At 39.7% G+C, this 14,097-nt stretch overlaps 1 protein-coding gene across 5 annotated transcripts in view; it reads right to left on the bottom strand.

Annotated features, from left to right (window-relative positions):
- Positions 1 to 984: 984 nt before the first annotated feature.
- Positions 985 to 14,097, bottom strand: part of rapgef4a (Rap guanine nucleotide exchange factor 4a) — a 35,269-nt gene continuing 22,156 nt past the window's right edge. For 4 of the 5 annotated variants that reach the window (XM_019255193.2, XM_019255195.2, XM_019255196.2 and 1 more), the window contains 25 exons: positions 13,447 to 13,497; positions 13,231 to 13,337; positions 11,152 to 11,273; positions 10,869 to 11,052; positions 10,693 to 10,777; positions 10,409 to 10,469; positions 10,158 to 10,234; positions 9,903 to 10,049; positions 9,343 to 9,440; positions 7,608 to 7,693; positions 7,195 to 7,273; positions 6,939 to 7,089; positions 5,850 to 5,938; positions 5,642 to 5,672; positions 5,467 to 5,545; positions 5,083 to 5,229; positions 3,307 to 3,404; positions 2,843 to 2,968; positions 2,500 to 2,678; positions 2,315 to 2,405; positions 2,189 to 2,239; positions 1,908 to 1,995; positions 1,716 to 1,780; positions 1,576 to 1,630; positions 985 to 1,493 (listed from right to left, as the gene is read on the bottom strand). In XM_019255193.2, coding sequence (XP_019110738.1) covers positions 1,366 to 1,493; positions 1,576 to 1,630; positions 1,716 to 1,780; positions 1,908 to 1,995; positions 2,189 to 2,239; positions 2,315 to 2,405; positions 2,500 to 2,678; positions 2,843 to 2,968; positions 3,307 to 3,404; positions 5,083 to 5,229; positions 5,467 to 5,545; positions 5,642 to 5,672; positions 5,850 to 5,938; positions 6,939 to 7,089; positions 7,195 to 7,273; positions 7,608 to 7,693; positions 9,343 to 9,440; positions 9,903 to 10,049; positions 10,158 to 10,234; positions 10,409 to 10,469; positions 10,693 to 10,777; positions 10,869 to 11,052; positions 11,152 to 11,273; positions 13,231 to 13,337; positions 13,447 to 13,497 — 2,475 coding nt within the window. In that variant the 3' untranslated portion in view covers positions 985 to 1,365. The remainder of the gene's footprint in view (positions 1,494 to 1,575; positions 1,631 to 1,715; positions 1,781 to 1,907; positions 1,996 to 2,188; positions 2,240 to 2,314; positions 2,406 to 2,499; positions 2,679 to 2,842; positions 2,969 to 3,306; positions 3,405 to 5,082; positions 5,230 to 5,466; positions 5,546 to 5,641; positions 5,673 to 5,849; positions 5,939 to 6,938; positions 7,090 to 7,194; positions 7,274 to 7,607; positions 7,694 to 9,342; positions 9,441 to 9,902; positions 10,050 to 10,157; positions 10,235 to 10,408; positions 10,470 to 10,692; positions 10,778 to 10,868; positions 11,053 to 11,151; positions 11,274 to 13,230; positions 13,338 to 13,446; positions 13,498 to 14,097) is intronic. The other variant, XM_019255194.2, reaches the window with a different exon arrangement.

Below are 14,097 nucleotides of genomic sequence, written 5' to 3'. Positions count from 1 at the left end.
ATATTTCTATTCGACCCAAATAGTTAACTGTAATAACACACACATCACAACACCAGATTAGCTGGTAATGGTCATGCCTTTAAAAAGAATAGTACTTTACAGAGCTACAACAAACAAATAACTTACACCTTAACATCTCAGTCCTTCGGAGCTTGGCTTGGGTACCAAAGGATGGCTGGTTCAAGTCCAGCATGGACCACAGTATGAAGCTAGACTGGTCGGCGGAGAGGGGCCCTTATAACTGCACTTACTGCAGGGCACAGTGACATATATAGACCCACAGTACAACAGGATGTTGTGCAGTTATATCTAGAGCTTGCTCTGTTTTTTGATGGTTAAATTACTGCACCAGTTACTATGGATCCTTTAAGTAAAAATAAATAAATGCACAAATTTAGCACATTCATATTAAACCCCTACAATGATGGAAAGTAATTAATTTAACAAAATATATATATTTCAGAGTACTTTTTACAGCTATAGTTAATGCTTCATTTTTATGACTGCTTATTCTTATCAGGGTCACGGGGGACTGGAGCCGATCCCAGCTGGGATTAGACATTTAGACAAACAACCATTCATGCTTGCATTCAAACCTACAGGTCATGTAGAGTCACCAATTAACCTTCATGTCTTTGGACTGTGGGAGGAAGCCGAGGTACCCGGAGGGAACATAGACACGGGTTATCCATGTATTGATGAAATGGCAAAACAAAGCAATAAAGACACACAGTGCCGTACAAATACATCTAAAATATTTAATACTTGAATGCACACAAAAGATTTTCAGACATTTAATGTATCTCAAGACTTCAAAGAGAAAATGTGCTCACATGAATAAAAAGTCAAACAATCATAATAATTGTTTGCATGCTGAGTTCAAAATAAATATTTGTATACGGTTTACGACACATAAAATTCTCACAAACTTAAATATGTATAAATATTGTTTGATACAAAAGATACGAAACAACTGAATATCAAGACTTTGCATTCTTAAAGCATCAGCATCACATAGTGTTTACGTCTGAAATGTTAATCTGATGAATGAGGCCTGCCCCCGAAACATTGTTAATTTCTTCAACTGTCGCTCTTGTTTGACTTGGAGATGATGGCGATGTCTGCAGCACAGTGATATGAGAGGTACTTCACCCACCAACAATTACTGTTGTTAAAATACCACAAATTACTGTAATAAAAGGCTTAACAAGTCAGGCAACGGCGTCTGAAACAATATCTCATTATCTGATACGTCATTAGGTCCTCCATGTGATTGCCTGTATTGGAGTAAATTCACCCCAATGCAAGCACATAGTTGTGCAGTGAAGCAGCATCGGAGCATAACATTTCTGTCCCTGAGTGGTTTCAAGACCTGCGGGGCTCAAGTCCATGAGAGAGCTGAGTTAGCGTCCTTTGGTTGTCGATCACATTGAGCTGACGTACGTAAGTCCGAACTTCTGGGTGACTCTTGCTGGCCAGAGGTGAATCTGGACCTAAAGAGATGGTAATAAATGTTCATATCCACACAGGAGTCTAAATATAATGTGTTATCAAATGTTTGGGAGGCACACTTACTGAAGGGTTGGCTCCTACAGTATCTCAGTATCTTCGCCGTGTTAGCTATCATCCGCTGAAAGACAAAGAGCTATAATCAGCAACAAATATTGCCAATTAACTGAACAATAGATTAAAAGTTTTGACACCGACTGCCTCACCATTTTCTCAAAATTGACCAAATTGTCGATGAATGTCTTGTTGCCCTCATGAATGAATGTCATGTCTGGAAGAGAACCAACATAAGTGAGCAAAGCGAAGACAAATTACTCAGATGTTGAAACAACAGATCAACGTTGACATATAGGTCAACATTACGTTAAATTAAAGCTCATCAAACAAGCGAGTCTGACCTTTGATCAGCAGTGGCATGAAGGGAATGATGGGAGGCTCCAGCTTGGAAACTGTCAGTCGGTACGCCCGGTGGTTCCTGGACGGGTCCTGTGGAAACAATCGCACTGTTCTGAGATCTGCCGTCATGGTGTCAAACAGATCCATCACAGTCCCCGGCCGACGATGCTGCTGCTGCTGCTAAACCTAAACTAGACCAGCTGACTGTGCAAGAACTGATTTTCAATTCAGCATTCGCTTGGATGGAAAACTTTAAAGTACAAAATGAGTCATTTCAACTCACCATCAGGTTTTCAAATTCCGTATAAAACTTCTTGAACTTGCTGGGAAGTTTCTGTGTAAACAGATGACACCAAAGGTTAACTTGCAGTTAGGATAAGAATAACTTTGATTGCAGACAGGTACCCACCTCCCAGGTCTGGCTCAACCTGCACACTGCTGGGTTACTCAGTCCCATAACGATAGCGTAGAAGGCGTTCAGATTCCTGTACTCCTTACAGCTTTGACAGAAAACACAAAACTTAGATTAGCAAATAAACAAAACTACACTCAACTAAATCAAAGAAAACGGACAGTGGAACAAGGTCCACTTACTGGGCGGCAATCTTGATGAACTTCTTGAGAAGCTGCACCCTCTTGCTGAGCTGAGAACACAGACACATCTCCGTGATTACCCAAAACTGGATTTCATTGAACCGCCTCAGGAACAGGTCCAGGTTCACGGTGGTTTTCTTGACATTTTGCCTCCCAAATGTGTGGTAGATCAGTTCAAGCTGTTGGACACCAAAGAAAAACACAACTGAGCTTCTTGTGACCATAATAGTGTATCGACTGAAAGTTAAGCAAATCACATCAATTTATTCTATAACATTAATAGGTGGACTATTAAATGCCAACCACTTAGCTCAGCAGATGGCACCTGGTGTCACACCCATACCTCATGTACACAGTGAAAAAGCTCCCAGTCATAGGAAGTCATGTGGTAAGCCACATCCTTTGAGCTCATCAACTCAAAGCTTGTCAACAGCCCTGTAGAGGGGCCTTCCTGCTCAGGTAAAGGGGTCTATAAAGCAGAGAAGAAAACCTGTTATGTTAATGATTAATGATAATCATGGGGTCTAAAGTTTCACAAGTTCTTCCAATGCAATAAAATACACGCTAAAGGTACAAAGGCAAAGAACTTCTACTAATTCAGAAGTAAAAGAAAAGACATTTAGAAGAGTAAATACTGCGGTTTCACTTTACTATCAATAAAAAGATTCACGTAAAGTATTCTGCACATTCACATGGTTGGCTAGTTGGATTAGAGATGTGCAGCTATGCATAGAGTTTCAGTCAACCCTCCCTCATATGATGACAATGTGCTGTGTAATGTGTGTTTCCTGGGAGAGATTAACCCACCAAAGAATCCAACTGATCCCTCCGGCAGGCAAAGAGTCGCCCATTTATGCTGAGTGTGGAGAACACTGAAATATCATTGGGCTTGAAGATGACTTTCTCTGTAGATCACACACAAAACACACAAGCTTTAGATTTGTTAATGTCATTTTATAGTCAATGCTGCACATCAACGACTAGTTCAAAGACACGATAGAGGATCAGATCTCATGAAAATGACAAAGTGAGAACTTTCTACTGCCTTTTTTAGCCAGTTTTTTATCTAGTCGGTCTGAACACCACTTGATATTAAAATATCTCATTAACTATTAGATGAATTGCCATGTTTTGTACATTGATAGTTCTCAGATGACTTATCCTACAGATGCTTGTGAACTTTTTAATCTAAGGGCCATCGTCAGGTCAAAGTTTCCAACTTCAACTGTCCATTTGCACAACTCAAAAATTACAATATTCTCATCAGTCTCAGCTTTGGCGTCGCCAAATGCTAGCATACTAATACAATAAAATAAGATGGTAAACGTGGTAAACATTATACCCACTAACATCATCCTGTTAGCACAGTCGCTGAAAGTAGGATGTTGAAGACCCTCAGGGGGGACTCCCCTTCCTCTGAAACTATTGGACCAAAAATACAAACCTTGTATCATGCCAGAGCTTGTAATGCTCACACTCAACCACTGTGCACCTTTCATAGGTAAAGCAAAACATGACATCTTCTAGTGTGGTCAGGTTAGCAATAATAAATCTGCAACATCTCTGTTAGACTTTTATAGCTTGCAGAGAAAGTTCAGTTGACAGTTCCAGTTTGTTTAGGTACAGGCACCGATACTACTTGGTAGAAAAGCACTTTTTTGTGTGTTTTTCAAGCCTAGACGAGGCAAAAAATGATACTCACACAGGCATTGGTTCTTGGTTTTTAGAATAATGAGACATTGGAACAATGGCATGGCACCTTTACAACCTACAGCCTCACAGACTACCTTAGTCTTTTTAAAATAAATTCAGCACCACATTGCCAATGCAGGAACTTTCCTCAGAGACTGGGAAACTTTGGAGGGACTCAGTGTATTTCCACCCACAGGGACCCGGCAGGGACCAGAGTCTAAATATAGTTTCAGGGACATTATTCCCTGTTGAGTGTTGTACTTTCCAGAAGTACGGTAACTTTGGCATTGGGTCTTACAGCTCTGAACATTTCTTTTCATTAAACACAGCATTTTATTTCAGGTACCATTTTTAAAAATCTGCAGCTGCAAACATTTTTTTATTCATTGTGCTTTGACACATCAACATGGACTTACAGAAGATTTATTAGAATTACACAGAAGATTTTTTTTGGTGTTATTTTTGTTAAATGCAGACAACAATGGGCAAAATGCAGACAACAACGATTTTTCCTTGCAAAGCAAGAGATGTAGTATATGAGCTCCATGAGGATGAACTCCAAGCAAGAGAGCAGCTACAGCACTGTATTTATTTATCTTCCTTTGATAAGGACAGTGTGGACAAGTAAGACGATGAAACCTCACGACAGGAAGGAGCAGCCACCCGAAACAACTTGTGGTGAATCTTATGAGAAAAAGTGAGCTCAGGTTTTTCTCAAGCTGCTTCAAAGGCCATCCTTTAGCACCTACTGTACAAGCAATTCACAGTCAGCAAAGGCAGCTAATTTCACAGTAAATCAGCCTGGGAATAAATTAGTATAGCACTCTGCTAAGGCTCTCCCTTGTGCCATCTTTAATCATTTGATTAACATGTAGCCGCTGACATTCTCACCTCCTGCCGAACTGAGGTTGACCAGGAGCAGGTCCTCCGCTGACCCCAGCTTGTCGGCCACAGCACCGATGACCTCCCTGACTGAGGCGGCCACAGGGACACGGATCGTTGTGTAGGTGTGGTCACAGCAGTAGACTTTGAGCAGAACTGGAGGCATAAATCAGAGCAAATATAGGGCTGTTAGCAAGAAGGAGTGAAGGAGTGGTAAGGCAGTGCTGCAAGGTTAGTTTGATTAATGCAACATAAAAAGATATTAATAAATAAATGTTTCAAATAGTGGTGACAGTGAAAGACAGCAGCGTGTAGCAATATGCTGCTGATCCTTAGTTTGGGACTTTGTGTCATACACTGAGCCAAACATGTTTATTCATGTCCTTCACTCACTTTCATCATTACTCCTGATGGGCTGACGTTTCTGAAGCTTTTCATCTCCCATACTGAACTGCCGCAGTAAGATTTTGTGCTGTGACAAAGATTCAGAACATTTAACAATTTCACACAACAAAACAACTTCTACCACAAAAACTTTAATTTGAAGGAAAAAGAGTCAGTATTTTACCTTTTTCTGTGAGACTCTGGCATCTTCAGTGCTAAATATTTTTAAAAAAGCAAGAATTTGTTATGTATTTTAACCCATCTACCAATAAAACCTAAAGAGAAAGTAATCACATACAAGTGCATACAAGAGTATCAAGAGGACAACAGAACGATGAAGGCAGATGGTCACTTTTAAGATTCAGTGAACACCTTTAAAAACACTAACTTACTTTCGCTTTACAATTTTCTCCAGTTTTGTGAGTTGATCCCTGAGCGCTGGAATCGCTTTGCCATCATGAGATACCGCCATGAGAAACTCCTGCGAAACACAACGAGCTCTGAATTAAAAGAAGGTTCAAAAGTAAGAAAAATTTAATGATTTAGTAGTTTGAGTGGATTGCTGCAAAATGTATCCTGCCTGAGTGACTAATCTGGAATGTAACGGACGCCGTTTTATCTTTTAGTATAACATCTGGAGTCAGATCACAGAGACAGATCTAAGAACGAACATGTAAATGCAGTCAGCAGTCATTACCCGGCCCGATTGCTCAGAGCTGTGCATATTTTACATCATGTTGTAAACACACAGCTTTGCTTGTTATTTTAATTCAATAAATTTGCTTTATACTGTGATCACTGAGGATTCTCTATGCTGATTAGCTGGCAGGTGTCCTTTTATTTCTACTAGGATAATGTAACTGGCTGTGTGTTTGTTGTTGTAAATTAAGGGGCCTGTAGTAACCTACAGGTAAATGCAGCTTGGAGCTTAGAGTTCTTATTTAATTTCAGTCATGTTGAGTACTGTTCCCTGTGTGACTCTCCTCCCTAAATGCATTTGTATCATTCAAAAATCAAATCATTAATTAAATAATTAAAATGAATGAATAAATCTGACTTCAATTGTTCTTAAATCTGTTGATCTACAACAATGTTTCTCAAACTTTTTACACCACGTACAACCCCCAAGAATATATTCGACTCTCCAAGTACCACCAGTACATAACAGACATTAAAAACAGTAGGACCCTATTCAGATAGGTGGAAAATGGGTATTCCTGATCTTCACTTTTCTTCCTTATAATTCTTATTTGGAGCCACAATTGTAGAGTTCTTGAACCATTCATTTTATTCATTTTTAACTTACTATCTTCCTGTCTCAGTTTAGCTCATAACTAATAGTGGATGCATGGACTCTACATCATCAGTGGCACTAGTTGTACCACAAATAGAAATACCACTTATAGAAACAATGACTTTACATTGATTCTTACTGCATGATTATTGTTATTATACAGTAGCAATATCATATCAAGGCTGACCTCTAGGAAGGCCACCGAGACGTCCTCCTCCTGCAGGTGATCTCCGTGAACAGCAGCCCACTGCATCACCAGGCGGATCACCCTGCGCTTGTTGTTCAGCGTGTAGTCCAGCTTCTCTTGTTCAGAGCCCTGTGAGGCCTCAGCATGGTAGGTTCACAGCAGTTAAAGATCACAACAATGCATTTTTCTGTCACAGTGTCATAGAAATGGGAAGGAGCATTTAACCACATTAGGTAACACAGTGCTGAAAGGATATTGGGCCATCAACACCGGACATAGTTGACTGTTGGGGATGAAGACACAGTGCATGAGCACAAAGTCATCTAAGGCTGAGTCTGTGACAACAAAAAGAGAGAAGGTTATATAAAAACACCTGTGTAAGAGCAGATTAAAGAGTGTCCAGCAGGCCTTGTGTCTGTCACCTCCGCAAGCAAATGAAAACCATATGTATCCACACAAGCGGGAGTAATTAGATCAGCTCTGTGATGTGTGGCTAATTATAGATGAGAACAAACAGGTCAGTGCAGAGCAGCAGGGAAAGGACAGTGGAGAGAAACGCCAAGAGAGAGGAGGAGAGAATAAGCCCTTCACAGTAAATGATCATCACATTGATAGATTGTATTAGATGGCACTAATCTGACAGACTGAACGATGCATGCTGAGCAGTACCTGACTCTGTGAATTGAGAATCCAATCGCATCATTTCAAGAAGGTGCTCCAAAATCTTCTCTGGAGTCCCCGACATTACCTTGTATCTGGAGAATGAAACACACCCTTCACTAATCAAGGAACACTGGCTCTTAATGCTTAATGCCACGTCTGTGGCCCTCGACTGATTTGTGTTACTTGAACGTGTGTCTGTGATTGCTTCATTTTAAAACAATCCTATTTACAATCACAGAGTTCTCGGCTGGCTGAAGATTAAAGGGGAGTCTGTGGCTAAGGGCTGTCAGAGAAAAAATGTAGGGGCATCTTCTCCATCTTCTCATCCAGCCTCGGTTGTTTTTATTACTTGATAACAGCATCACAAGAAGAAGAAAGAGATGCATGAGCCATGTTGTGTCTTCCCCCACTCAGGAGGGAGAACACTGTCTTGACACTCTCGTGTGTGAGGAGGAGAAGTTGATTAGATGGCGACCCCGAACAAGTAATTGTGACTTGCCAGACCCTTTTTTTCCCCCTAGGAGCTAGACCATCATTACCATTAATGTGTCTCTCTCTATATTACAGCGACCACAGTGCAGTGACAGATGCCTCTATTAAGATAACACTTGTTGGCTGCAGTGCACAGGACTGTGTGCTCAGGAAGCATTTTCATCTGCTGCTCACACTGACTGAGAGAGTCCAGTATTCACCGGACACTTTCACACTTTCTAAGGATAATGTTGGTGATATTATATATTTTTCTTATTGTCAACAAATCCCTTCATGGTTATTTAGAATATTACATAAATAATAAATTTTGCTAATTGTTTCATTGGCTGAGGTGCCCCTTGTAGTTTGTAGTCAGAGTTGATCCCACATACACAAACTGCTGTAAAAATCAAAAAGAGCATCGAATGCGTATTAATCCACAGCTGAAAATAGTCCTCAACAAATACAAATTTCCTTAATTTTGGATATTGTTTGCTAAAAAACTACAGTGTGCATCTGCTTTAGATTAAATTAAACCATATATTTCTATTTATTTATTATTTATATATCGATCTTATATATTTATAAGATGAACAGTAGGAGTGAAGGGGCTCAGAGCTACAGACACAGCTGGGAAGTCAGAAGTCATTGTTTGTTTGTGTGTTTTCATGATATTTGTTGACAGAATAATCATAATTAATTCTATAGGGAAAAAATGGAGGCTGTGTTTAAGTCATCATCCATTTGTTTGTGTGAGTTTGTTTGTGGTCACTTTTACCTGTGGTTAGGTAAACGGCAGCACTGACATAACTCTTTGAAGCGTAAGTAACTATAACTAACTATAATTTTAACTAACACGCATACAGTCACCTGCAGTTATATATTGTTATCTGACTGAGAATTGTTCTTAAACTGTTTGTATATAACAATAATAATAATAATCTTAACGGTAACATTTTAGATCCGTCTATTATGCATTTATAAGCAGGATTTAAACATTAATAAATGTTAATAACACAACATGCTTAGACAAAATGCAAATGCATTAAGATGGATATAAAAGGAAAGAAAGAGTTTCTTCTTATTAACTTCTTCTGTTATTAAATATTTTGCATTATTATGTGTTTTAATATAATGTCATTCAACAAACACCTGCCAGACAGTTAGTAGTTGGTGCATAATGTTTTAAAGATTTACAGCACACTGCATTTGAACCTTTTCTGTCTGTAAAAGCTCTGCTGTGTGTGCAGTGAACTGTGAGTACATTTACTTGTAGTGTGAGGATGAGGCTCCATGGCTGAGACTCTTCTCTAACACCAGAACATCCTGACCATGTTCCTTCAGACGCACCGTGTTGGCCTCCACGTCCTGCACACAAACATAAACACACACAGTGAAGAGGTTAGATATAGATATTTCTAATCTTCCTAATTTCTTTACTTTCTGTACAGACCTGCTGGAGCATCATATTCGGCTCTCTGATAACAGATCACTGCAATTTACATCCCAGTTCGTACTTTTAAATCCCGGCTGCTGTATTTCAGCCTGAACACAAAATTCATGACGGCCTCAGAGCTCCCAGATGGAACTTTTCCACAAAACAAGTTTCCATCCGCAGCTAATTAAACCCAAATCTTCCTTTTATCTGAGCTTGAATTAACACAAGTCATCATGAACATATTTCATTTTTAGCTGGATGACTTAGCTAATGTGTGCAGGGGGCACATTAAATAACTTGTATGGCTGCATTGCAGACTTTTTACCAACAGAGGGCAATAGTGTTTTTTTTTTTTTTATAAAAGCATCTATAGACATTTAACAGAAACTCACCCTCAAGATCCTGTTGAAGTCCTCCTTGTCCACTCTCAGGAAGTGACAGTTGTCGTCTCGCAGGACAATGGAGGCAGCACGGGGGGCGTCATTGACAAGAGCGAGCTTTCCAAAGTCGTCTCCTTCATGGAGAGTGCAAACAACACCCTGCAAAACAAGGCGTACCGATCAGTTACTGACTGATCAGTCAATGCGCTGGTCAGAGTTGCATCATCAGCTTTGATGCTTTTAGAAATAAACTGGAGGAATACCTACTTTTCCATAGATGACGACGTTGACTGACCCCTTTAGTATGATGTACCATGATGTGCCCTCCTCCCCCTGATTGAATACTGAGAGTGAAAAGAAACAAAGCTTTGGTAGTCTGATGTTACCTAATCTGGGATTAGTTGGATTAATTCTGACATTCATCTTCAAAATGTCACCCTCTTCCTCAGGTTTTGGGTTGTTGTTGTCGTTTTTTATATATATATCATCAGGGTCACATCACTTATCACATTACTCACACACTGTTCCTGCCTTTGGATGGGCCTCAAAGATCAGCACTCCAGCCAGTTCTCTTTTTACCTGTGCAAGCAAGTTAGACAGATTTACAACTCAGCAACATCAATATTAACACAAATTACTTTTATTCAGTAGTGCAACCCGAAAGAGATCCATGCAAATTGTGCCTGCTGGTGTAAAACACCTCTCTGCTCCTAAATGTTGCAGTAGTCTGAGAGGCTAAGCATGGTTTGTGCTGCCACAGGAGAGCAGTTTTAATGTCTGCACAGTGACGATATGTACTCACAGTGGTGGATAGGTGAGATAAGGCCTTTATGTGGAGCAGCTCTTCATAAATGATCTCCAAATCGTCTGCTGTTCTTTCAGACGGGCTGTAAAAGAGTAAATATGTAAATGAAATCATAACACCATCACGGCGATTCACTTTATTTAATATTAAAGATTATAGCTTTGAAGCCATACTGTTTCTTCAGGATCATCCTCATGTGAGCGTCAGGTCCAATCTGGGAGAGGAGGAGCAGGGTATCCTGCAGCTCCTCTTGGCTCTCCTTCCTCTCCTCCTCGCTGGGTAAAGGAGCATCTTCCTGCTCATCATCCAGGAAGCGGTAGAAAAGGTACTTGTCCTGGAAGCAGAGCTCTTGATCCACTGCATCACATCCACACAACACAGACAGCAGGGCTTGAATTTAAAATCTCTGCTTCACACGTACACGTTTGCAGACGCAGCCGTCACACAGAGTCTCACCATGGTTGAGAACACCCTCTTCCAACAGCACCTGCCACATGCCCACAGCCTGAATACGAGAGTGGACGCAGGAGCTCTGCTGCATTTGCCAGTCGACCAACTCTATCCCCACACAACACTGCCTGGGAAACAGACACAAGTCTATATAAGAGCTTATACAAGGCTGAGCAGTTATGTGATTGTCTGATTTTGGTTAATTTAATGTTTCTGAAGTATTACTAAACTGTGAGAAAAGGTTGTTGTCATAAAATAATATTGATACATGTGGAAAGAAGCAAAAGATAACATTTAAACAATTAAAAGTTACAATAATGGAACATAGCATTTTCACAGTAATCCACACTATAAAACACAGTTGTATTTGATGGCAAAACATTTACTTATACAGCATATTAAGGTCATTTATACAGCATAAAGTATACTTTATGTTAGAGACTATGAATCTTACAGTAAAACACCATGATATTTCATAGCAAAACCATTTTATATGGCATTTATATGGTATTTTCATGTGAATCACAGAGCAAAACAGTGTTTCTTTTGATGAAAAAAACTTAACAGTACTAATATCCTTTTACCGTAATATTAGAAAAGGTTATACAGTATTTATTACAGTAAAATTCTGACAACCACTACCAGCTACCAGTTTTTTTTTAACCATAAAAACAACATTTTTTTTCACAGTGCACATTCTGAAAGCACTTATTTAAAGAAGGATCCATGTTTACAGCATGTGCAACACACAAAAGACACAACACGATTGTGCATTAATAGATTTTTTGGCCTCTTGGGGGCAGCACAATAGTCTGTATACACAATGCTGACATATTCACGTCATAGGGTTGTGTTGGCAGTTAGCAGTTACCGCATATGTAATGTGTATGTTGTGTGATTCAACCAAACCACTTCTGCTTTTGCAGTAAATTTTCTCATCCAAGCACTGAGACGAGGAGGTTTTACCAGGAAAAATGTAGAAGAAGAAGAAGTGAGATTTACAATGAATTTCACATGAGACAACGTCTACTGCGGTTTGTTAAGAATAAATAAAAGAAGAACTGGGAACTAGTATGAGTGGCAATAGCTGCCATGACAAGGCATTCAATTGAAATTATTAATATTCTGTCCTTGGTCTGGTTTGTTCTCAGCCAGCTCCTAAAATATCTCGTCCTTTAGATGCTACATGCTTCACTTTGGTCACTGGCTAATTGCTGACTGTATCTGTCTGCCATTTGGTGCTGAGCTGGCTGTGTACAGTGGGGTTTTTTGCTGCCTGCTGCTCCTGGAAACAACATTACAACACAGAAAAGTTGCAGCTGAGTCGGGTGACGAGTCTATATGGGTTCATCACGTATGAGCTGATTATTTGTAAGAAGGTTTTAATGCTAAAGCCAAAAGTCCAGTTGAGGTGATAATGTGCCCTTGTAAAGTTGGGCATGGATTGGCCACTACGATAAATCCTTGTGTGTTCATCTTTTTATTCTTTCTATTCTTTCTTATTCTTTATTTTAATCATACTTATATGTTTAGATTGTTTTCATGTGTGTAAATAAATGTGTTCTTATGTGATTTAACCAAGCTGCAACCTTTGTGTCTGTAAAGTGAAGCCTGTGTGGAAGTGCCAAAACCTGCAGTTCCTCAAATGTCCACTTAAGGCTGGCTACAGAACATTCATTTTGCATAAGCCCCCATCTTAAAATGTCCAACTTCACAACAGAAATAAACACGTTTACAAAAAACGCCTGGTACAAAAAACTATTTTGGTCTCTATAGCTAATTTCCCCTTTCATGACAACTGTACTGAGGGTGAATTTTTACATAACTCACCTGTTCAAATTATATTAAGGCTTAAAGTTACAGGTGGTTTGTTGCAGCATCCAGGCGTCATTCATCCCGCCTCAGGCCTGACGATTATCCTTATCTTTGCTGAGAGACAGGACTGCCAACATGGTGGCGGTGACAGAGCAACAGATTTTGAGCTTCAAAACTTTACAGAAACCTACAGGTGACGTCATGCTTCTGTTGGATTGATTGTGGATTTAAACCTTCCACAAATGTTAAAGAATTAAGATGCCAACTAACCTGTACGTCTTCAAATGATACTTCCTGTCTCTGATCATGTGAGGTGCCCTGGTGAGGATGACGTTACGGAGAATCTTCCCAGCCCGCAGGATCTTCTCAGAGGGAACCTGAACAGTACAATTCAAGTACTTCAGCACAATAGAGTCCTGCTGAGTACCTGCTACACAAACAGGTAATGATTGGTCCCTACATACAAAAGGTGATTGAGCTTACTACCTGAGAAATGCATTTAAGGTGGGGTTTGGCTGGACTTTCAATGAATGACTTCTGCAAAATAAAAATGAAACAAAAGAGGCAATATAAGAAATGTAAGAGGAATTGAAATAAAATACACCATGGATGACGATGAAACAGAGGCTCTCCTGATGATACAAAACTTAATATCACAGAAATCCAGAGAGGTTTGTTATTGGAGAACACAACAGTCCAGTAATTGGTAATAAAAGACATCAGGGAAACAATAACACGTCAGACAAGTCAAATAACTGGTGTTTTTCCTCTCACTGTGGGCCACAAAAGACCTTCCTCCCTGCTACTGTATGACTCACTGTTGACATTGTTTATTAGCTGTCAACTTTAATTGAACTTACGGCGTTTTATATTGCTTCTCAGTTAAAATAACAGTCTTTTACCAGAGTCCTGACTGATGCATTCAATTGCTTAAATAGGATAGAGATATTGTGCATTACTGTATGAAGTGTGTTTTCCTGTTTTATCCCTGCACGGGGTGGTCTGCAGGGCTGTGACATTTAAAATGCATTTTGCATGCTCCAGAGAACAGCGTAACTTGTGCATTTATGTGAAGGCTTTAAAGTTCATCATTTATTTACAAGACAATTGGGTCACTCAGTAGCCAAAGACCAGAAG

Source organism: Larimichthys crocea, chromosome XVIII (assembly GCF_000972845.2).
Source record: "Larimichthys crocea isolate SSNF chromosome XVIII, L_crocea_2.0, whole genome shotgun sequence".
Classification (NCBI taxonomy): domain Eukaryota; kingdom Metazoa; phylum Chordata; class Actinopteri; family Sciaenidae; genus Larimichthys; species Larimichthys crocea.
Note: the sequence above shows the minus strand (reverse complement) of the source record. Positions and strands in the feature narration are given on the sequence as shown.